The 25,622-nt window shown below is 38.2% G+C and overlaps 1 protein-coding gene across 7 annotated transcripts in view; it reads left to right on the forward strand.

Annotated features, from left to right (window-relative positions):
- LAMA2 (laminin subunit alpha 2) overlaps window positions 1-25,622 on the forward strand; it is a 648,848-nt gene that overhangs the window by 448,814 nt on the left and 174,412 nt on the right. For all 7 annotated transcript variants that reach the window (XM_043888304.1, XM_043888305.1, XM_043888300.1 and 4 more), the window contains 2 exons: window positions 3,983-4,107; window positions 13,595-13,681. In XM_043888304.1, the coding sequence (XP_043744239.1) occupies window positions 3,983-4,107; window positions 13,595-13,681 (212 nt within the window). The remainder of the gene's footprint in view (window positions 1-3,982; window positions 4,108-13,594; window positions 13,682-25,622) is intronic.

Raw genomic sequence — 25,622 nt, forward strand, 5'->3', positions numbered from 1 at the left:
TTTCAGTCACTGTGTTGAGCGAGAAGGAGAATTTAGCCCAGACTTCAGGCATCAGGGAATGTTTATCAGAGAAAGTGACAGTGAAAATGAGAGCTGAATGAATATGTGTTAGCCAAGTTAAGAGGAGGAAAAACATCCCAGAACAAGACATTTGCATATGAAAACTCCCAGAGGTAAGGGGAAGCACTGCATAATTTGAGAATTTCAGATAGTCCCATATAGCTTTAGCATACAGTGTGAAGGTTACAGGAGCTAGACAGAAGACTGGAGGAGTAAGCAGAGAGGCTGAATTATAAAGGTCTTTCTTGCTATGCCAGGGAGATGATAGTGACCCCGCATTAAATGGGAGGTACAGGAGCATTAGGAGGTTTTGAAAGAGATGAACTTAATTTTTGAGATTTCTTATTCAAATACTTTTATGTTATACAAGAAGACTATCTAAGAAGCAATTAGAAACTTAAGTATGGAACTCATTAGAGATAGATATTAGGCAGAATATATAAAATTTAGAGTTTGGGACAGACAGATGATAGCTACGTGCTGTCACATCGGTCGTGTCTGACTCTTCGTGACCCCATGGACTGTAGCCCACCAGGCTCCTCTGTCCATGGGATTCTCCAGGCAAGAGTACTGGAGCGAGTTGCCATTTCCTCTTCCAGGGGATCTTTCTGACTCAGGGATCGAACTTGCATCTCTTATGTCTCCTGAATTGGCAGGCAGGTTCTTTACCACCGGCACCACCTGGGAAGCCCTGATAGCTGAAGTTCTAGGAATGCTTGAAATGACCAAGGTAGAAAATGTAGGAAAGAGAAAGAGAAGAAACGAGAGCCAAAGTTAGGAAGGGCCAATCTTACTCAACAGAAAGGGGGAAGAAATCCATGACGGAAGATAAGAAAGAGTAGCCACAGAGGAAGATAATCAGTCAGTACACTGTACTATTAGAGAAACTGTATTGTTGTTCAGTCACTGAATCATGTCCAAACCTGTGACCCCATGCACTGAAGCACACCAGGCTTCCCGTCCTTCACTGTTTCCCAGAGTTTGCTCAAACTCATGTCCATTGAGTCAGTGGTACCATCCAACCATCTCATCCTCTGTCATCCCTTTTTCCTCTTGCCCTAATCTTTCCCAGAATTAGGGCCTTTTCCAATGAGTGAGCTCTTCACATCAAGTGGCCAAAGTATTGGAGCTTCAGCATCAGTCCTTCCAATGAATATTCAGGGTTGATTTCCTTTAGGATTACCTGTTTTGATCTCTTTGGTGTCCAAGGGACTCTCAAGAGTCCTCTCCCCCCCAAAAAAAGAGTCCTCTCCAAAACCACAGTTTGAAAGCATCAATTCTTTGGCATTCAGCCTTCTTTATGGTTCACCTTTCACAGCTGTACATGACTACTGGAAAAAGCATAGCTTTGCCGATGTGGACCTTTGTCAGCAAAGTCATGTCTCTACTTTTTTAATATGCTCTTGAGATTTGTCATAGCTTTTTTCCCAGGAGCAAGCATCTTTTAATTTCATTGCTGCAGGCACCATTCACAGTGATTTTGCAGCCCAAGAAAATAAAATCTGTCACTATCTTCACTTTTTTCCCCATCTATTTGCCATGAGGTGATGGGACTGGATACCATGATCTTAGCTTTTTGAATGTTGAGTTTTAAGCCAGCTTTCTCATTCACCTTCATCGATAGGCTCCTTAGTTCCTCTTCACTGGTTCCTCTGCCTCTTCTAAATCCAGCTTGTACATTCGGAAGTTCTTGGTTCATGTACTGCTGTAGAAAGAGAAAATTTCAACCTAAGGATGGCCAGGAATATCAGCTGCTGCAGATGGTTCATGTGTCATGAAGGCAGATTATTGTCAGTAAATTTTGATTTAGCCAGAAAAATAATATTCATGAGCCTGGATGTATCTTTCAGTGGTGAAATCAGAAGCCTGTTTGGGGTCAGAGGGGAAGTAAATTAGGAGTTTAGGGTTAATATATACACACTACTATATATAAAATTAAATAAACAACATGTACATACTATATAGCACAGGAAACTGTACTCAATATCTTGTAATATCCTATAATGGAAAAGAATGTAAAAAAGAATATATATATATATATATGTATGTGTGTGTGTGTGTGTATGTGTGTGTGTTTAAAGCCTGTTTAAAGAATGAAGAGGTGAAAAAGAGATAAGGAAGTAGAGACTAGCAATGTAAATAATGTTTTTTAATAAACCTATCAAAGATAAGATGGAAGTTGTCCAGAAACATGAGATCCCAGAGATTTTTTTTTTAAGATATGAAAGGCTTAACCAACCTCAACTGTCAGTGGAAGTAAGCCATCAAGAAGGAGAAAATGCAGATGCTGGAGTTAATAGGAGACAAAGAAGGCCTTTTTTCTAAACCAGAGTTTAGGAGGAGAGCAGCTTTAGACAAAGAACAATGCACCACTTCTTGTGGACGGAACTACACATTGAAAGGAAGGAAAGTGAGGCAGAAAAGATAGTCTGTTGTTTGGCAGGAAGATGAGAGAACACCAAATGAGGACTTCCTTTTCCCTGAAAATAAGAAGCTAACATCTGCTGAGAGAGAGGTGGAGAATTAGAAGATTTGATATTTGTATCCTGTTAGAAAAGTAGATCAGTTTAACAGTGAATTATAAAATCTTATTTGTAACACAATGTATTTTCAACATAACACCAAAAAATGAAACAATAGACAGGGTTCCAAAATTCATTGTGATAATGCCATGGTTTCACCCCAGAGAATAGCATAAACTCTCAAAAAGAGTCAGAGGAAGTGACTTAAGTTATTGTTTGTGGTGAAACTATATTCCAAAACTGTTCTCATTCTCTTTTGGAAATGTCTTAAAGCATATTACCCAAATACCTCTTATTATGCAAACATAAAAAGAAAATACTGACTTGAGATCCCTGGTTTCAGATTGGGTCCTCTCTTTCTGTAGAGAACAATCAACACTTGGCAAGAATTAGATGAATAATATTCTTAATCTGGAAACAAGACTGACCTTTCTTTCTTTCTTTTTTTATAATTGTTTTCTCTTAAGATACTTAATGCTTTCCACCTTGGTTTGGTTTCAAAAAGCCCATTGATGGTCAGGCACCAAGACCTTAGGACTTTTAGCGCTTTTTTAACACTTGGTAGAGAAGAAACATAAATAGCCAGATGATACAATACATTTTAGAAATTTGTGAAGTCTATTCTCCAGATTAGAATAAGAGGAAAATTAATTCAGAGAGACTGATGTAAGGAAAAGAGAACAGAAACTCTTGCCATTATAGCTACAACAGCCCAGTATTAACTTCTCAAATGAAAGAGCTTCTTTTAAAAAATGTGTACATATACACAATGAAATATTACTCAGCCATAAAAAGGAACACATTTGAGTCAGTTCTAATGAGGTGGATGAACCTAGAGCCTATTATACAGAGTGAAGTAAGTCAGAGAGAGAAAGATAAATACCTTATACTAACACACATATGTGGAATCTAGAAAAATGGTTCTGATGAATTTGTTTGCAAGGCAGCAGTGGACAAACAGACATACAGAACAAAGTTATGGACGTAGGCAGAGGGGAGGAGAGGGTGAGATGTAGGGAGAGAGTAACATGGAATCTTATGTTATCACATGTAAGATTGATAGCCAATGGGAATTTGCCGTATGTCTCAGGGAATGCAAACAGGGGCTCTGTAACAATCTAGAGGGGAAGGAGATGGGAGGGAGGTTCAAGATGGAGGGGACTTATGTACACCTCTGACTGACTCATGTTGAGGTTTGATGGAAAACAACAGAATTCTGGAAAGCAATTATCCTTCAATTAAAAAATAAATTTTAAAATATATGTAGAGCTAATAGCTGAGTTCTGTCAATGGGGTGTGTGTGTGTGTGTTCACAGGAGCACACAGACTCCGAGGCGGGGAGCTCCGTGATAAATCACCTTCTGTCATTACTTTAAAAACAAACTCCTCTTCCTTTACAGAACTGTCAACATCACACTGCTGGTGACTTCTGTGAACGATGTGCTCTTGGTTATTATGGCATCGTCAAGGGATTGCCAAATGACTGTCAGCAATGTGCATGCCCTCTAATTTCTTCCAGCAACAAGTAAGGCTGAGAAATATTACCATATTTCCCAATCAGTAACACCATCTGTGTAGCACATGGACTTTTCTGTGATTTAGCTATTTTTTTCATGTAGACAAAAATCTCAATTTAAGATAGATTTTTTTTTAACAATATAAAAACAGGACAAAAGTGAACACTTAATACTCGATGGCTCCTTTTTCCTTTAAAACTCTGTCCCAAGTAAATAATGCTTATTAAAATGTAAATACCAATGTTAACGTATATTTATGAAATAAGTGATTTATGTACCAATGTGTATTATAAGTTTTTAGAAAGACCTAGTGTTTTCATATATTCTGCAATAACTTCAGCTATGAGGGATTGTTTGATGCATATTATATAAATTTTATAGCTGTTTTCATTCATTTTCTGTGTTTAATTCATGACTGATAAAGAATTATCAGGCAGATAATTGAAAAATAATGTGGTTACAGCAAGATGACTTATTGTTATGCTCCAAAATAAGTCAGTATCTCCCATAATCACAGCCCCTTTCTGTTAAGATAATCCAAGCTTGATACCATGGAAACACAGCCATAAGGGGAAACAAATGCAGGCATATTTTATTTCAGTGCTGTCAGAACGTTCTGCTTTGGTTTATGTATTGATGGAAACCCCTAGGTGTTTTCACTTACCTTTTTCCTAAGACTATCTGCACTTTCTTCTAAATGATTTATAGAATTCAATCTCTACATGGTAGGGTAATTTTTTCTCTAAGAATCTGCTTTTGAAGGAATGTAGGGCACTTTGTTCAGAATTAGAATCCTAGACACCTTTAGTATATAAGAACCATAAAGCAACTCAAATGAAGAGATAGTTCTACCTATTCCAAGTTTTTTTTTTTTTTTCCATCTTTGGCTTTGTTTACATTTTGAAAACATTTTCGTGTGATTATCTCCCTTTTCTCTGCAAGCATCCCTTTTTGGTTGAACAGAACATAAGTCTTGCATAGGATATCAAATGTGAATTTTTAGATAAATGGGATATTGATGAGGATAAAATACATGATCCTGTCATTCATTGAGCAAAAGTGGTTGGTGTGTGAAAGATATTATTTTCATCCTCCTTTCCCTAATCTACCTCTGATAAACTGATCTGAACAAGAGAAAGGTACTTATTTTATGGTTTATTAAAATGGGAATTAATAATTAGTTGATAATTTTCTGTAGGGTGAGCTATAACAAAAGCTACAGGATATATAAAAAAGAAGCAGAACACCTCTTGGAGAGGTTCACAGTTAAATGGCTGTCTGCAGAGAGGTCACCTCTTGGAGAGGCTCACAGTCACACGGGTGTCTGCAGAGAGGTCAGCTCTTGGAGAGGCTCACAGTCACACGGGTGTCTGCAGAGAGGTCAGCTCTTGGAGAGGCTCACAGTCACACGGGTGTCTGCAGAGAGGTCAGCTCTTGGAGAGGCTCACAGTCACACGGGTGTCTGCAGAGAGGGCACCTCTTGGAGAGGCTCACAGTCACACGGGTGTCTGCAGAGAGGTCAGCTCCTGGCGAGGCTCACAGTCACACGGGTGTCTGCAGAGAGGTCAGCTCCTGGTGAGGCTCACGGTTACACCGATGTCTGCAGAGAGGTCAGCTTAGATCTAAAGGAGACTTGAAGGCACAAAGTACCACACTTGAGTTTGGAAACTTAAAGAACATATTAAAAAATTAATAATATTCATAATAAATTTTTGGCTTCCTAGGTGGTTCACTGATAAAAAATCCACCTGCCAATGAAGGAGCCACAGGAGGTGCAGGTTGGATCCCTGGGTCGGGAAGATCCCCTGGAGGAGGAAATGGCAACCCACTCCAGCATTCTTGCCTGGAGAATCCCCTGGACAGAGGAGCCTGGCGGGCTACAGTCCATGGGGTCACAAAAAGACGCAACTGAGCATGCATAATAAATTTTAAATTTATTTTAATTATTAAATTACAATAGATTGAAGAGTTTTTACTGGCAGAGATAGTAGAAAATTAACAGAGTAAAAGCTTAGAAGCAGGAAACACAAATTATGTATAAAAACCAGTGAGAGTCTGGAGCATGGGTTGAAATAGAATTTTATAATTACAGGTGAAGGAATAAGAGAATGGAGGCCATACTGTAGAAATCCTTGAATACCAATCTAAGAAATTGCTATTTAATTTTCTTTGTAATGAGGAAACACTACAAATTTTTATTTAAAATAAAAGATTGATGTGATCAGAGCCACGCTTTAGGAGACTATTATGATGGAATTGAGTATAATGAACTGAAACAGGAAAATAAGAAAAGCAAAGAGACTAATTAAAAAGCTACTGCACTAACTTAGGCAAAAGATAATTAGAACCTGAAAATAGGTAATAGCAACAAAAAGAGAGACAAGGGGATGGATGTGAGGAAAACACAAGAAGGTAGATTGTTGAATGTGACCCTGTAGAACTGATAACTCATTAGATATGACAGGTTTAGGCAAGGCAGGAGTTGAAGCCAGGGCTTTGTAGCAAAATTGACCTACAATGGTAGTCATTAAAAGAAATGGGGAAACCGGAGAGAGCTGCTGTAGAAGAAAGACAATTTATGTTTCAAATAAGTTAAATTTATATGAAAGGTCTGTCTGAATGGAAATATGCAAATAGTCACAAGAAATCAAAATCTGAAAATTGGAAGGGCAGATGAAGAAGTGCATATGTGCTCAATTGTGTACAACCCTTTGTGACCCTGTGGTCTGCAGCCCACCAGGCTCCTCTGTCCATGGGATTTCCCAGGCAGGAATACTGGAGGCTGTTGCCATTTACTACTCTAGGGGATCTTTCCAACCCAGAGATTGAACCCATGTCTCCTGTGTCTCCTGCATTGCAGGCAGAGTCTTTATTGCTTGAAGCCATTGGAGAAGCCTAGATGAAGATAGAGAAATTTCCCAGGGTCGTGTTATTCAAAGGGAGCACATGAGAAGAAAATAGGAGTTCATACATTAGAGAAGTCAGAAGAGAAAGAAAAACCAAGAAAAGAGCTGTCAGGGAGGCAAGGACACTGAGGCCAAGCCATTGCCAACGTAGTGAGAGAAAAGAGCAGCAGAGGATGAGCATGGATGCTGCTTTCCCAGGAGAGACTAAGTACAGACCATGACATTAACCATGTGGGTCCCCAGTGGATTTGGACAGTCAACAGTGGAAGCAGACGTTAGGTTACAAGGGTGTGAGTAAACAGCTCTAAGAAATTTCAAGAAGGGGAGGAGAGAGTGCTACTTTGATGGTCAGCAAGATCAATAAAAAATGTTTTCATATTTGTTTCATTTTTGCTTTATATGATTTATGCAACATGTTTTTTATGCAAAGGACACTGTAAGAATCAAATATGAAATCAAGGCAGCTATTTTAATGGCTTTCCAACTTTATTGATTACAACCACTCTAAGAAAATCTTTTTTTTACCTCATAAGCTAGGATACAAAAAAATGTATGGATATCTATCTATCCATACATATGCACGTGTGTGTGTGTGTGTGTGTGTTAGTCATGTCCGACTCTTTGTGACCCCATGGACTGTAGCCCAACAGGCTTCTCTGTCAATGGGGATTCTCCAGGCAAGAATGCTGGAGTGGGTTGCCATGCTCTCCTCCAAGAGATCTTCCCAATGAGGGATGGACACAAGGTCTCCCACCTTGCAGGCGGATTCTTTACTGTTTGAGCCACCAAGAATACTGGAGTGGGTAGCCTCTCCCTTCTCCAGGGGAACTTCCCGTCATAGGAATCATACTGGGGTCTCCTGCATCGCAGGCGGATTCTTTACCAGCTGAGCTACTTGGGAAGCCCGTCTATATTATGTATCAGAGTTTATATTCAATTTTACTTTCTTGCATTATTAGAAGAAATTTTAGTCAAAACCCCTGAAAGTGATTTCATAACTCACTAAGGTCATCACATAAAGTTTGGAACATTAATTAACATAGCAAAGACTTTCATATGATGAGAAGAGAGGCGCTTCTCCCCGAGATAAGAAAAACAGATTCTAAAATATACATAGAGGAGGCTGAGATATCTCTCTGCAGAGACTTTGGCCAGTGATTACTAACTCACCCACTTTTTAGTTCAAGTATTCAATATCTCTTATCAGGACAAATAAACTTTTAATCATTGTGAAAGTATGACACTGCTCACATACCCTCAAGAGTTTCCCCTGCCTACCCAAGGAAAAGTCAGATGTTTTCTCAGAGTGTTAGAAACCCTCTGCAATCCAACCCCTTTTTCCAGGCTCAATGCCATCTCCTCTCTCTACAGTTAGGCCAGGTTTGAGTTTCTTGATATTCTCCAAACATGCTCAGCAATTTTTGCCAGATAGAGAATGAAAAATCTGCATGGTTTCACTTGGGGTGGAACCTAAAACAAACAAACTCATAGAAACAGTGTGCAATGGTTGTTACCATGGACTGGGGAATGGGAGAAGGTGATAAAAGGGTGCAAAGTCCAAGTCATGAAGTGAATAAGATCTAAGGATATAATACATAGTGTAATGACCATGGTTGATAATACATTATTGTATAATGGAAACTTACAAGGCTTCCCTGGTAGCCCAGATGGTAAAGAATGTGCTTGCAATGTAGGAGACCCAGGTTGAGTCACTGGGTCTCCAGTCATTCCCTGGAGAAGGGAATGGCTACCTACTCCAGTTTTCCACCTGGGCAATCCCATGGGCAAAGGGTCCTGTTGGGCTACAGTACATGGGTTGCAAAGAGTCAGACACAACTGAGCAACTTAGCACTAGGAGAGTAGAACCTAGAGTGCTACTAGAGTAGCACCAGTAGGAGGTAAATGTATGAAGTAATAGATGTGTTAATTATCCAGATGGTGGGAATCCTTTCACACCATACACATGTATCAAATCATCACAGGTACACTTTAAATATAATACAATTTTATTTGCAGTTATACTTTAATAAACCTGAAAAAAAATCCACAAATTTATTATGTAATATCAGTTAGTGAAAGTGCCAGCCTCAGTGAATTTGGAGAGAATAGGGTGCTCTTTTCATTAGCGTGTTCGATGGAGATCTTCACAAACAGATGAGGCTTGTCCAGAGCCTTGAATAAGTCATGGAGAGAGTCACATGACCATCTAAAGGAAGAGCCACCCAGCCAGAGGAAAAAGTAAGCACAATGGCCTGGAGATAGCCCACACTGGGCAGACAGCAAGTGTTCAGGGCAGCTAGAGCAGAGTGCGTGGGGATGGGGAAGGGTGACAGGAGGTGAAGGCATGGGAGCTCCAGTGAGTTAGTAAATGTCATGAAGGCTAAAAATCTTCCAATGGCAAGAGGTGGCTTAGAATAGGATAATGCAATGAATTAGTGATGGTAACACCAGCAGCATTTGCAGATAGAATATCTGTGGAATCTGAGAGAAGAAAAAGGTGATTCTGTGGTTTATGGCAGAGCAGATAGAAGCCACGTATAGCCATTGATTGAGCTGGGAAAATGACAGAAAGGTCAGTGGTAATTTTGGGAGGACAGGAGCTCAGTTTTAGATCTATTGGGATAGATACAATATTTAGAGCCTTTAAGACTAGCTGACTTTATTTTTGGGGGCTCCAAGATCACTGTAGATGGTGACTGTAGCCATGAAATTAAAAGACACTTACTCCTTGGAAGGAAAGTTATGACCAACCTAGACAGCATATTAAAAAACAGAGACAGTACTTTGCCAACAAAGGTCCATATAGTCAAGGCTATGGTTTTTCCAGTGGTCATGTATGGATGTGAGAGTTGGGCTATAAAGAAAGCTGAGTGCCAAAGAATTGATGCTTTGGAACTGTGGTGTTGGAGAAGACTCTTGAGAGTCCCTTGGACCACAAGGAGATCCAATCAGTCCATCTTAAAGGAGATCAGTCCTGGGTGTTCATTAGAAGGACTGATATTGAAGCTGAAACTCCAATACTTTGGCCACCTGATGTGAAGAGTTGACTTATTTGAAAAGACCCTGATGCTGGTAAAGATTGAGGGCAGGAGGAGAAGGGGATGATAGAGGATGAGATGGTTGGATGACATCACTGACTCAATGGATATGGATTTGGGTGGACTCTGGGAGTTGGTGATGGACAGGGAGACCTGGTGTGCTGCGGTTCATGGGGTCGCAAAGAGTCGGACACGACTGAGCGACTGAACTAAGCTGAACTGAAGACTGAGTGAGGTCATCTAGGGGAAAGAGGACAGGACAAGATAGGATAGAAAACACCTGAAAACTGAACCCTGAAGCATATTCAGAAGTCAAGGACATGACATAGATCCAGCAAAGCAGACTGGAAAGGAACAGTCAGTGAACTGGGATAAGGGAGTGGAACCCAGGAAGTCACTTCATTTCAGTAGACTCCACAGGAGATGACAGAGGGTAGCAGACTGTAAGTCCTAGAAGTTCTGTTGAGTAACTTAGGAATTAACAGACCTAAGGTAACATAAAATGGCCACAGAGAAGAGAAACTATAGGATTTCTAAGTGGCCCTGCAGACAATATGAAAATTAAGAGGAGATAAGGGATTCGGGACCGTAAAGAATAAACCCAAACCTCAAGTAAGATGTAATTCCTACATCCTCTTTCATAAGTCCATATATATGATGTAAGGAAAAGTTTGAGTCCACCATAATATCATAATTCAAAACAGTTTACATCAACTATCCAAGGAAAGTTATGACATTCTGGCATCATAATTGAGACAGATACATTACTATAAAGAAATACAATTTAATCATGTTGGCTCTATAGAATTTCACTTGAATGTATAAAACTCTGTTTCCCAAGTGCCTATATATGTATATGACTTTGTATGTGTGTGTTTGTGTGTGTGTATGTACAGATGAACTCAGCATCCAGCTTTAAAGAGCTAGAAGCTTAACAGAATGTGTCATTTACATGTCTGTGGGTCTATTTTTGTTAAGGCAAAAAAAAAAAAAACATAGCTGGATAATGAGTTGTGAGTAGTAGATCCCATATTATGCAAAGGTTAAAATTTATTACTCATTCATGTTCTACTTATTTAATGTATTAGCTGTTGTTCAGTCGCTCAGTCGTGTCTGACTCTTTGCGACCTCATGGACTGCAGCACACCAAGCTTCCCTGTTCTTCACCCTCTCCCAGAGCTTGCTCAAGCTCATATCCTTTGAGTCGGTGATGCCATCCAACAATCTTGTGTTCTGTCGTCCCCTTCTCCTCCTGCCTTCAATATTTACCAGTATAAGGGTCTTAGAATCTAATGTGTTGGCTCTTCTAATCAGGTGGCCAAAGTATTGGAGCTTCAGCTTCAGCATCAGTCCTTCCAGTGAATATGCAGGATTGATTTCCTTTAGGATTGACTGGTTTGATCTCCTTGCTGTCCAAGGGACACTCAAGAGTCTTCTCTAACATCACAGTTCAAAAGAATCAATTCTTCAGCCCTCAGCCTTCTTTGTGGTCCAACTCTCACATCCATACATGACTACTGGAAAAGCTGTAGCCTTGACTAGATGGACCTTTGTCGGCAAAGTAATGTCTGTGCTTTTTAATATGCTGTCTAGGTTCGTTGTAGCTTTTCTTCCAAAGAGCAAGCATCTTTTAATTTCATGGCTGCAATCACCATCTGCAGTAATTTTGGAGCCCAAGAAAAGAAAATCTCTTACTGTTTCCGTTGTTTCCCCATCTATTTGCAATGAAATGATGGGACCAGATGCCATGATCTTAGTTTTTCTTAGTTTTTTGTATGTTGAGTTTTAAGCTGACTTTTTCACTCTCCTCTTTCACCTTCAAGAGACTCTTTAGTTCCTCTCCTCTTTCTGCCATAAGGATGATTTAATCTTCATATCTGAGTTAATTGATATTTCTCCCAGCAATCTTAATTCCTGCTCATGCTTCATCCAGTCCAGCATTTTGCTGATGTACTCTGCATATAAGTTAAATAAGCAGGGCAACAATATACAGCCTTCACATACTCCTTTCCCAATTTGGAACTAGTTCACTGTTTCATGTCCAGTTCTAATTGTTGCTTTTTGACTTGAATGGAGGACAATTAAAATAGGGTCCAAATGGCACCTGAGCAATAGGAGTTGCAACTCTGGTCTACATACCTTATTGCTTTTTCAGCATCAGCTGGCTTAGCAGACCAACAAAACGCAAAACGGTGTTTGTAGCATTGCTGGTTTGCAACATTACCATTGTTTTTTCTTTCTAAATTTCCAGAGCACCATGCATTTTGTCCAGTGGAAATGAAGCAGTATTTGTATTTGAAAGAAATTTGTTACAACCCAAAACTACATTTTAGCATAGTTTTGTTTTCAAATCTTCTCTAGTCTTTCCTTTGTGGGGTAAGGTGATCAAGAATCTGGGAGCAAGGCTCACTGGCCAGTCTATCAGTGTTGTCAAAACCAGGCATGTTATACGAGACTTGCTTATTAGAAGGGTTTCCCTGGTGGCTCAGTGGTAAAGAATCCCCTGCCAATGCAGGAGATGTGGGTTTGATCCCTGGGTTTGGAAGATCCCCTGGATAAGGAAATGGCAATTCACTCTATTATTCTTGCCTGGGAAATCCCATAGACAGAGAAGCCTGGTGGACTACAGTCCATGGAATCACAAAGTTGGACATTACTTAGCAACTAAAGAACAGCAACAACTTCTTAGAAGAGATTATAAAATTGTTAGAAAATCATACTAATTTTCATGCAGAAAGATTTCCTGTCTTATTTCCTTACACTAGATCACATTATTTTGTATTTAAAGTAAAATCTAGTTTGAAATCCACATGTAAAATACAAAAGACAGTCTTTATTTTAAGTGAAACATCTATTCACACTTAATGCATTGAAATCCAGTGGCAATTTGATCTAAGTTTTAAAAAATTAAATTACTTTTATGTCCCCATTTTTTTTTTAACCTGAAAGATACTCAGTAATACTTATTCTACTGTCTGACAAATGTGCAGGAATTCTCATCATGTTTTTATTTTAATTCAAGAAAAATAGCACCCTTTTTCTGGATGTTTGATATTTTCATGACTGTCATATAATTATTAAAACTTCACAGTTGTAACATGGTCAGTGTCATGCATTGTTAATTCACCAAAAAGCAACCATCTTTACTTGTTAACTATTATTAGTAATATTTAGTTGTGATATCCTACCCTTGAATGTTGTTGTTCAATCATTAAGTCATGTCTGACTCATTGCAACCCCATGGACTATAGCCTGCCAAGCCCCTCTGTTCAAGAGATTTTTCCAGACAAGAATACTGGAGTGCCATTTCCTTCTCTAGGGGATCTTCCTGACCAAGGGATCAAACTCGCATCTTTTTGCAGGCAGAATCTTTACCACAGAGCCACCAGGGAAGCCCATTACCCTTGAATAGGAACTTATAATTACAAATATGACATTTGTAACCATCAAAAACCAGTTCCATTCATCTAGATATTAGATAGAATTGCTTAAATTTATAAAAATAAATAAGTCAAATGATTTTTTCGATCTTTATTTTTTTTCTGATTCAGTTTCAGCCCATCTTGTGTCATGGAAGGCCTGGGTGATTACCGCTGCACAGCTTGCCCACGGGGATATGAAGGGCAGTACTGCGAAAGGTACGGACAGTCGTGAGACAGAGAGCGCAGTGATGCATAGAGATCACATAGCAAAGGATCGTAGGAGAAAAGTATCTGTTATTTTTACAAGGTCATTTTCATGTTCTCTCATAGTTTATAAGCTTTCAAAAGTATTTTTGTATCTTTAGAGTTTATCTAAAGAAACTTTATGTTTTAGCACATATATGTATACATACACACCCTAGTATAGATTAGAAGGGAGAAAAAGAGCATTTTACAAGAATGAATCAATTTCAAAATGTTATGTGTAGTTAATGATAATAAAAGGCTGGTGACACATAATTCTAATTTTAGTTCATTGGGAAATATTGGTGGGCACTTCCTGCATGCATGTTATTATTCTGAGAACTCTGGCACTACATCAGCAAGTATATACATAATTCAGAATATAAATTGTATCAAGCATTCTTAATTAGTACAATCCAAATATTAAAGTGTTAATTGGTTCTCCTTTTCAACATACATACAAAAAAATATTATTTAAAGTCTTCCTCTCACCATATTTTTTACAAATTCTAATCATGCGTGTATGTAGTTGTCAGTTGAGCTATTTCAAATCCTAAAGATTGATGCTGTGAAAGGGCTGCACTCAATATGCCAGCAAATTTGGAAAACTCAGCAGTGGCAACAAGACTGGAAAAGGTCAGTTTTCATTCCAATCACAAAGAAAGGCAATGCCAAAGAATACTCCAACTATTGCACTATTGCACTCATCTCACAAGTTAATAAAGTAATGCTCAAAATTCTCCAAGCCAGGCTTCAACAGTACTTGAACTGTGAACTTCCAGATGTCCAAGCTGGTTTTAGAAAAGGCAGAGGAACCAGAGATCAAATTGCCAACATCCACTGGACCATCAAAAAAACAAGAGAGTTCTAGAAAAACATCTATCTCTGCTTTATTGACTATGCCAAAGCCTTTGACTGTGTGGATCACAATAAACTGGAAAATTCTGAAAGAGATGGGAATACCAGACCACCTGACCTGCCTTTTGAGAAACCTGTATGCAGGTCAGGAAGCAACAGTTAGAACTGGACATGGAACAACAGACTGGTTCCAAATAGGAAAAGGAGTACATTGAGGCTGTATATTGTCACCCTGCTTATTTAACTTATATGCAGAGTACATCATGAGAAACGCTGACCTGGATGAAGCACAAGCTGGAATCAAGATTGCCGGGAGAAATATCAATAACCTCAGATATGCAGATGACACCACCCTTATGGCAGAAGGTGAAGAGAAACTAAAGAACCTCCTGATGAAAGTGAAAGAGGAGTGTGGAAAACTTTGCTTAAAGATCAACATTCAGAAAACAAAGATCTTGGCCTCTGATCCCATCACTTCATGTAAAATAGATGGGGAAACAATGGAAACAATAGCAGACTTTATATTTTTTGGCTCCAAATCACTACAGATAATGATTGCATTTTAAATTAAAAGATGCTTACTCCTTGGAAGAAAATTTATGATCAACCTAGACACCATATTAAAAAGCAGAGACATTATTTTGCAAACAAAGGTCCATCTAATCAAAGCTGTGTGTTTTCCAGTAGTCATGTATGGATGTGAGAGTTGGACTATAAAGAAAGCTGAGTGCTGAAGAATTGATGCTTTTGAACTGTGGTGTTGGAGAAGACTCTTGAGAGTCCCTTGGACTGCAAGGAGATCCAAGCAGTCCATCCTAAAGGAGATCAGACCTGGATGTTCATTGGAAGGGCTGATGCCGAAGCTGAAACTCCAGTACTTTGGCCACCTAATGCGAAGAACTGACTCATTGGAAAAGACTCTGATGCTAGGAAAGATTGAAGGCGGGAGGAGAAGGGGATGACAGAGGATGAGATGGCTGGATGGTATCACTGACTCAATGGACATGAGTTTGAGTAAATTCCAGGAGTTGGTGATGGACAGGAAGGCCTGGCGTGCTGTGGTCCATGGGAAAGAGTCGGCCATGATGGAGTGACTGAACTGAACTAAACTGTAGTTATTAAGTGGAATGCTAACTGTAATACAAATGGCAAGTTAAGAAACACAGTTCTATATCAAAGAACTCCTGATTCCAGGGAACATTAGTAGAAAAGAGCTCACCCAAAAATCTCGACACCTACACTGAAACCAAGCTCCACCCAAGAGCCAACAAGTTCCAGTGCAAGATATAACCACAGTAATTCTCCAACAAAGCAGAATCATAACCCTGAGCATTAAAAGACATGCTTCCCATAGCCATGCCAAACCCATAGACACCCCACAACTCACTACTGGACACTTCATTGCACTCCATGAGAAGGGCTCCACCCACCAGAGCAAAGACACAAGATCCCCTGACCAGGAAACCTTGACAAGCCACTAGTCCAACCCCACCCACAGGGATCAGGCTCCACAATAAAGAGAAACCACGAACTTCCAGGCTACAAAAGGGCACCCCAAACACAGCAACTGAAACAAAATGAAAAGGCAGAGAAATATTCAGCAGGTAAAGGAATATGAAAAATGCCCACCAAATCAAACAAAAGAAGAGAAGATAGGGAGTCTTCCTGAAAAAGAATTCAGAATAATGATAGTACAGATGATCCAAAATATTGAAAACAAAATGGAGTTACAGATAAATAAACTAGAGACAAGGATTGAGAAGATGCAAGAAATGTTTAGCAAGGACCTAGAAGAAATTAAGAAGAGTCAATCAATAATGAATAATTTAATAACTGAGATCAGAAGCTCTCTGGAGGGAAGCAACAGTAGAATAAATGAGGCAGAAAAGAGGATAAGTGAGGTGAAAGATAAAATGGTGGAAATAATTGAAACAGAGACAAAAAAAGAAAAAAACTTTAAAAGAAATGAGGACAATCTCAGAGACCTCTGGGACAATGTTAAATGCCCCAATAGAAGAAGCTTGGGTGTCCCAGAAGAAGAAGACAAAGAGAAAGAGCATGAGAAAATCCTTGAGGAGATAATAGTTGAAACCTTCCCTAAAACGGGGAAGGAAATAGCCACCCAAGTCCAAGAAACCCAGAGAGTCCCAAACAGGATAAACCCAAGGCAAAACACTCCAAGACACATCTTAATCAAACTGACAAATATCAAACACAAAGAACAAATATAAAAAGCAGCTAGGGAAAAGCAACACATTATACACAGTGGATCCCCATAAGGATAACAGCTGATCTTTCAATAGAAACTCTTCAGGACAGAAGGGAATGGCTGAAAATACTTAAAGTGATAAAAGAGAAAAACTTACAACCCAGATTACTGTACTTAGTAAGGATCTTATTCAGATATGAAGGAGAAATCAAAAGCTTTATAGACAAGCAAAAGCTGAGAGAATTCAGCACCACCAAATCAGCTCTTCAATACATGCTAAAGGATCTTCTGTAGACAGGAAGCACAGAAAAGATTTATAAACTCAAACCCGAAACAACAAAGTAGATGGCAATAGGATCATACTTACCAATAATTACCTTAATTGTAAATGGGTTTAATGCCCCAACCAAAAGACAAAGACTGGCTGAATGGATACAAAAACAAGACCTGTAAACAACAGACTACCTCAAACCAAGGGACACATACAGACTGAAAGTGAAGGGCAGGAAAATTATATTTCATGCAAATAGAGACCAAAAGAAAGCAGGAGTAGAAATACTCATATCAGATAAAATAGATTTGAAAAATCTATTGAAAAAAAGATTTTGAAAAAAATCTTTGAAAAGATTTTTGACTTTGAAAAAACAGCCGTGAAAAGAGACAAAGAAGGACACTACATAATGATCAAAGGATCAATCCAAGAAGAAGATATAAAAATTATAACTATATATGCACCCAACATAGGAGTACCTCAATACATAAGGCAAATGTTAACAAATGTGAAAGAGGAAATTAACAGTAACACAATAATAGTGGCAAACTTTAAAACCCCACTCACACCTATGGATAGATCAACCAAACAGAAAATTAGCAAGGAAACACAAGGTTTAAATGATACAATGGACCAGTTAGACCTACTTGATTTCTATAGGACATTTCACCCCAAAACAATGAATTTCACCTTTTTCTCAAGTGCACACAAAACATTCTCCAGGATAGATCACATCCTGGCATATAAATCTAGCCTTGGTAAATTCAAAAAAATTGAAATCATTTCAAGTATCTTTTCTGATCACAATGCAGTAAGATTAGATGTCAACTACAGGAAACCATGCTATTAAAAATACAAACAGATGGAGGCTTCTGAATAACCCACAAATCACAGAAGAAATCAAAAAAGAAATCAAAATATGTATAGAAACAAATGAAAATGAAAACATGACAACCCAAAACCTATGGGATTCAGTAAAAGCAGTGCTAAGAGGAAGGTTCATAGCAATACAAGCTTACCTCAATAAGTAAGGGAAAAATCAAATAAATAAGCTAACTTTACACATAAAGCAACTAGAAAAAGAAGAAATGAAGAAACCCAGGGTTAGTAGAAGGAAAGAAATCATATAAATCAGAGCAGATATAAATGAAAAGGAAACAAAGGAGACTGGCAAGAATCAACAAAACCAAAAGCTGGTTCTTTGAGAAGATATATAAAATAGACAAACCATTAGCCAGACTCATCAAGAAAAAAAAGGGAGAAGAAGCAAATCAACAAAATTAGAAATCAAAATGGAGAAATCACAAAAGACAGCACAGAAATACAAAGGATCTTGAGACTACTATCAGCAACGATGTGCCAATAAAATGGACAACTTGGAAGAAATGGATGAATTCTTAGAAAAGTATAACCTTCTAAAACTGAACCAGGAAGAAATAGAAAATCTTAACAGACCCATCACAAGCATGGAAATTGAAACTATAGTCAAAAACCTTCCAACAAACAAAAGCCCAGGACCAGATGAGTTTACAGGTGAATTCTACCAAAAATTTAGAGAAGAGCTAACACCAATCCTACTCAAACTCTTCCAGAAAATTGCAGAGGAGGGTAAACTCCCAAACTCATTTTATAAGGTCATCATTACCCTAATACCAAAACCAGACAAAGATGCTACAGAAAAAGAAAACTACAGGCCAATATCACTGATGAACATAGATGCAAAAATCCTCAACAAAATTCTAGCAAACAGAATCCAACAACATATTAAAAAGATCATACATCATGACCAAGTGGGCTTAATCCCAGACATGCAAAGATTCTTCAGTATTTTCAAATCAATCAATGTATACACCATGTTAACAAATTGAAAGATAAAAACTATTATCTCAATAGATGTGGAGAAAGCCTTTGACAAAATTCAACACCCATTTATGATAAAAACTCTCCAGAAAGCAAGCATAGAAGGAACAAACCTCAACATAATAAAAGCCATACATGATAAACACACACCAAACATTATCCTTAATGGCAAAAAATTGAAAACATTTCCTCTAAAGTCAGGAACAAGACAAGGATGCCCACTCTCACCACTACTATTCAACATAGCTTTGGAAGTTTTAGCCACAGCAATCAGAGAAGAAAAAGAAATAAAAGGAATCCAGATTGGAAAAGAAGTAAAACTCTCACTGTTTGCAGATGACATGATCCTCTACACAGAAAACCCTAAATACACCACCAGAAAATTACTAGAGCTAATCAATGAATATAGTAAATTTGCAGGATATAAAATGAATACACAGAAATCCCATACATTTCTATACACTAACAATGAGAAAGCAGAAAGAGAATATAAGGAAACAATCTCATTCACCATTGCAATGAAAAGAATAAAATATTTAGGAATAAATTTACCTAAAGAAACAAAAGACGTATATATAGAAAACTATAAAACACTGATGTAAGAAATCAAAGATGACACAAATAGATGGAGAAATATGCCATGTTCGTGGATCAGAAGAATCAATATAGTGAAAATGAGTATACTACCCAAAACAATCTGTACATTCAGTGGACTCTCTATCAAACTACCAATGGTATTTTTCAAAGAACTAGAACAAATAATTTCACAATTTGTATGGAAATACAGAAAACCTCGAATCACCAAAGCAACCTTGAGAAAGAAGAATGGAATTGGAGGAATCAACCTGTCTGACTTCAGACTATACTACAAAGCTGCAGTCCTCCAAACAGTATGGTACTGGCACAAAGACAGAAATATAGGCCAATGGAAGAAAATAGAAAGACCAGAGATAAATCCACACACCAACACCTTATCTTTGAAAAAGGAGGCAAAAATATACAATGGAGAAAAGACAATCCCTTTAACAAATGGTGCTGGGAAAACTGGTCAACCACCTGTAAATGAATGAAACTAGAATACTTTCTAACACCGCACACAAAAATAAACTCAAAATGGATTAAAAATCCAAAAAGTATAAGACTAGAAACTATAAAACTCCTGGGGGAAAACATAGGCAGAACACTCTCTGACATAAATTATAGCAAGATCCTCAATGACTCACCTCCCAGAGTAATGGAAATAAAAGCAAAAATAAACAAATGGGACCTTATTAAACTTAAAAACTTTTGCACAGTGAAGGAAACTATGAGCAAGGTGAAAAGATAGCTTTCAGAATGGGAGAAAATAATAGCAAATGAAGCAACTGACAAAGAATTAATCTCAAAAATATACAAGCAGCTCATGCAGCTCAATACCAGGAAAATAAATGACCCAAGCAAAAATTGGGTCAAAGGACTAAAGAGACATTTCTCCAAAGAAGACATACAGATGGCTAACAAACATATGAAAAGATGCTCAACATCACTCATTATCAGAGAAGTGGAAATCAAAACCACAATGAGGTACTATCCCACACCAGTCAGAATGGCCATCATCAAAAAGTCTACAAACAATAAATGCTGGAGAGGATGTGGAGAAAAGGGAACCCTCTTACACTGTTGGTGGGAATGCAAACTAGGACAGCCAATATGGAGAACAGTGTGGAAATTCCTTGAAAAAACTGGAAATAGAACTGCCATACGACCCAGCAATCCCACTGCTGGGCATACACACTGAGGAAACCAGAATTGAAAGAGACACGTGCACCCCAATGTTCATCGCATCACTGTTTACAATAGCTAGGACATGCACACAACCTGTGTGTCCATCTACAGACGAATTGATAAGAAAGTTGTGGTACATATACACAATGTAATATTACTCAGCTATTAAAAAGAACTCATTTGAGTCAGTTCTAATGATGTGGATGAAACTGGAGCCTATTATACAGAGTGAAGTAAATCATAAAGAAAAACATCAATACAGGATATTAATGCATTTATATGGAATTTAGAAAGATGATAACGATGACCCTATATGCGAGACAGCAGAAAAGACACAGATATAAAGAACAGACTTTTGGACTCTGTGGAAGAAGGCGTGGATGGGATGATTTGAGAGAATAGCATTGAAACATGTATATTACCATATGTGAAATAGATCAGTCCAAGTTTGATGCATGAAACAGGGCACTCAAAGCCAGTGTGTTGGGACAACCCAGAGGGATGGGATGGGGAGGGAGGTGGGAGGGAGTTTTGGGACTGGGGATACATGTATACCTGTGGCTGATTCATGTCAATGTATGCCAAAAACCACCACAATATTGTAAAGTAATTAGCCTCCAATTAAAATAAATTAATTTTTAAAAAAGAGAAGAAATAAAGGTTAAGTGGGGAAAAAAAAGAAACAGTTCTAGACTGACTGTCTAGGAAGAGTGTAATTTATATTTTCTGGATCCATTATTTTCTATAAGGTCAGTACTATCTTGGATACTCAAACTTATCACCATCATCTTAGTAGGCTTTATTATTCACAAAGTAACAGAGAGCAACTAATATTAGCTATTAACTTTAAACACATCACAATTGTAGCATGATTGATAGCAATATAAAGTTTTATAAAGAATCGTGGACATAACTGAGCTCCACAGACTTTTCTGGGTCCCACTTTTCTAGTGTATAATATCAGAATAGTTCATGTTGTACCTACTTTACAATGACATTGTGAAGATCAAGTATGTAGAGGATACCCTGTCTGAGTACCTACATAATCTCCTCTCCCATAGGAGAGGCAAAAAGGCCTGAGATTTACCCCTAACCCCTTCCTCTAGTGGTCCAATAACTCACTTGTGTGTGAGTACAAAAGTCCAGCTCCTTTCCCCTAAAGCTGAACAAATTTTGAGATGTTATTTATGCTCCAGAGCTTTCCCTGGATTGGGCTGAGACTGGAACTTACCTGGATTCATACCATTGCTTGAATCCTTTCTTCTCCATGTCTTGCTTTACCTACTCCTTTGCTGAATTCTTCTATGAGCTTTCTTAAATTATGAATCTCTTTGCAAATATAAACCAATATTAATTTTATCATTACCCATTTAAGAATCTTCTTTTAATATAACCAGCAATGATATGTTAATAATGGAAATAAATGCACTTAGTAGCTCAGTTGTGTCTGACTCTTTACCACCCCATGGACTGTAGCCCGCCAGCCTCCTCTGTCCATGGGAATTCTCCAGGCAAGAATACTGGAGAGGGTTGCTGTGCCCTCCTTCAGGGGTCTTCCCAACCCAGGGATCAAATCCAAGTCTCCCACATTGCAGGTGGTTTCTTTACCATCCAAGCCACCAGGGAAGCCCAAGAAAACTAGAGTGTGTAGTCTATCCCTTCTCTAGGGGAACTTCCCAACCCAGGAATCGAAGCGGGGTCTCCTGTATTGCAGAAGAATTCTTTACCAGCTGAGCTACCTGGGAAGCCCATGGAAATAAATAGATAACTAAATAATTAAACATATGTTTATAAAGTTCAGTGCAGTTTCTATAAGTTTGCAAAATAAATTTCTCAATAATTCTGTATGTGGTAACTCTAAACACAAAAAAATATTCACTACTTGCATATATATATATATATATTGTATATATAGAAAACATTCACAGTTTTCATGCCAACAGAAATTAGTAACAATGAAATAACTAAAAGCAGGCAAAATCCAAAATATTGCTATTTGTTGTGGAGATATATACACCATTTGAATATATATATATTTTTTTCATGTCCACAAATGTGCTGTAGCGTTCATGCTTAGCCTAATATCCATTTCATGCCCCTGTAAACACCAGTAGGAGGACAACTAAAAGCATCCCTGGACACCAACAGGATTATCTGGCATAATTTATGAAAAATGTTTGATACTATAGCTACATTTATAAATTGGAGTTTCCAATATCTATAAAAGCACGTATATAGAAGAGATTGGAAGGGTACATGGAAATGACAATTATTGTTCTGAGCTAGAGTGATTATAGAAAATTTATATTTTTATTATCCATAAATGTTTAATCAATAAGAGTTGACAGTTTGTATAGCATAGAGATGAGCAGGGTCTTATGCTATCAAATGGGAATGGCTTGAATAGTTTTTGCAGTTCGCAAATGTTGTTATAGCTCTACATTCATCATTTCTAACATATAAATGATCAGGCTATATTTCCCTGAAAAATTACTTTTATTCAGCTAAATTAAACTAAAGGTCTTGCTTAAATTTTTATTGTAACCTTCCAAATAAATTTGTTTCACTTCTGAGAGCATCTTAAATCATTTAAATCACCTTATGACCTGCCCAAACTCATCAGGTCTAAAGCTGCTTAAATGTCTTGAGTGTCCCTATATCACAGAAACCGCTACCCATGCTTTATCTCTGTTACTCTTATAATAAACTCTGAACATTTAATCAATCTGAATCTGTTTGGAATTGAATTCTTTCACCAGCAAATGTTAAGAAACAATTTAAATGGACTTATTTAATGATACTTTATTGAGCATTTGTAAAAGTACATTGGAAATAAAATATTAAAATGATAAATGTATAAAAACCTAATGTTACAGATAATTTTCTTCTTGCTTTGCTTTTTCTAACCAGCACAGGGAGAATTAACATTCACAGTCAGCTGTGCAAATTTCGACAGTCCTAGGCCACTAAAAATGGTCCAGGATTATTTGGCTAGTGTTTACAACTTTTGGATTAAATCTCCTACTGTCTCTCATCTTTTTCCTCTGTTTGCCTGTTGAACAAACATCTTTCAGTTCAGTTCAGTCACTCAGTTGTATCCTACTCTTTGTAACCTCATGGACTGCAGCAAGCCAGGCCTCCCTGTCCAACATCAACTCCCGGAGTTTACATAAATTCATGCCCGAGTCGGTGATGCCATCCAGCCATCTCATCCTCTGTCATCCCCTTCTCCTCCCGCCTTCAATTTTTCCCAGCATCAGGGTCTTTTCCAATGAGTCAGATCTTTGTATCAGGTGGCCAAAGTATTGGAGTTTCAGCTTCAGCATCAATCCTTCCAGTGAATATTCAGGACTTATTTCCTTTAGGATGAACTAGGTGGATCTCCTTGTAGTCCAAGGGACTCTGAAGAGTCTTCTCTGACACCACAGTTCAAAAGCATCAATTCTTCAGCACTCAGCTTTCTTTATAGTGCAACTCTCACATCCATACTTGACTACTGGAAAAACCATAGCTTTAACTAGACTGACTTTTGTTGGCAAAGTGATGTCTCTGCTTTTTAATATGCTTGTCTAGGTTTGTCATAACTTTTCTTCCAAGGAGCAAGCGTCTTTTAATTTCATGACTACAGTCACCATCTGCAGTGATTTTGGAGCCAAAAAAATTAAAGTCTGTCACTGTTTCTACTGTTTCCTCGTCTATTTTACACGAAGTGATGGGACCAGATGCCATGATCTTAGCTTTCTGAATGTTGAGTTTTCAGCCAGCTGTTTCACTCTCGTCTTTCACTTTCACCAAGAGGCTCTTTAGTTCTTCTTTGCTTTCTGCCGTAAGGGAGATGTCATCTGCATATCTGAGATTATTGAAATTTCTCCCAGTAATCTTGATTCCAGCTTGTGATTCATCCAGTGCAGCATTTCCCATGATGTACTCTTCATATAAGTTAAATAAGCAGGGTAACAATATACAGCCTTGACATACTCCCTTCCCGATTTGGAACCAGTTTGTTGTTCCATATCCATTTCTAACTGTTGTTTCTTGACCAGGGTACAGATTTCTCAGGAGGCAAGTCAGGTGGTCTGATATTCCCATCTCTTGAAGAATTTTCCAGTTTGTGGTGATCCACACAGTCAAAGGCCTTGGCATAGTCAATAAAGCAGAAGTAGATGTTTTCTACTTAGTGATCCAGTGGATGGGAATTTGATCTCTGGTTCCTCTGCCTTTTCTAAATCCAGCTTGAACATTTGAAAGTTCACAGTTCATGTACTATTGAAGCCTGGCTTGGAGAATTTTGAGCATTACTTTGCTAGCTGTTGATTATATTTAGGCTGAACTACTTATATATAATTGATTGTGCTATCCAGAAAACTGAGAGACTCTGTGTTTTTAACACTTAAGCCAGGACAACAGGCAATCTGGGACCATCCTGGGTAAATCAGAGCATATAGTCTTGTCAGCATCTTTTACAAGTTACCCAGCTTACTTGGGCTTCCCAGGTGGTGCTAGTGGTAAAGACCCTCCCTGCCAGGGCAGGAGCCTTAAGAGATATGGGTTTGATCTCTGAGTCAGGAAGATCCCCTGGAGAAGAGCATGGCACCCACTCCGGTATTCTTGCCTGGAGAATCCCATGGACAGAGGAATCTGGTGGGCTACAGTCCATGGGGTCTCAAACAGTCGGACACAACTGAAGCAACTTAGCTCAAAAACTTACAGTAATGTAACCAACATATACTTAAGTGAATTGTTTCACTGAAGGGTGGAAGATTGATGAACAGTTGGCATTTGGAGTTCATTCAGTTGGATTTCCTTTAGAATTTCTCAAGTTGCTGTTACATATTTTATTTACATCAAATAATCCCCTTCCAGAGAGACACAATAAAAAAAAATCTATCTTGAGAAAGATGTGATTGAAAGGAAAGAATTAAACAGAAAATGTAGCCATTTATTGCCACTTG

Source organism: Cervus elaphus, chromosome 26, assembly GCF_910594005.1.
Source record: "Cervus elaphus chromosome 26, mCerEla1.1, whole genome shotgun sequence".
Classification (NCBI taxonomy): Eukaryota; Metazoa; Chordata; class Mammalia; order Artiodactyla; family Cervidae; genus Cervus; species Cervus elaphus.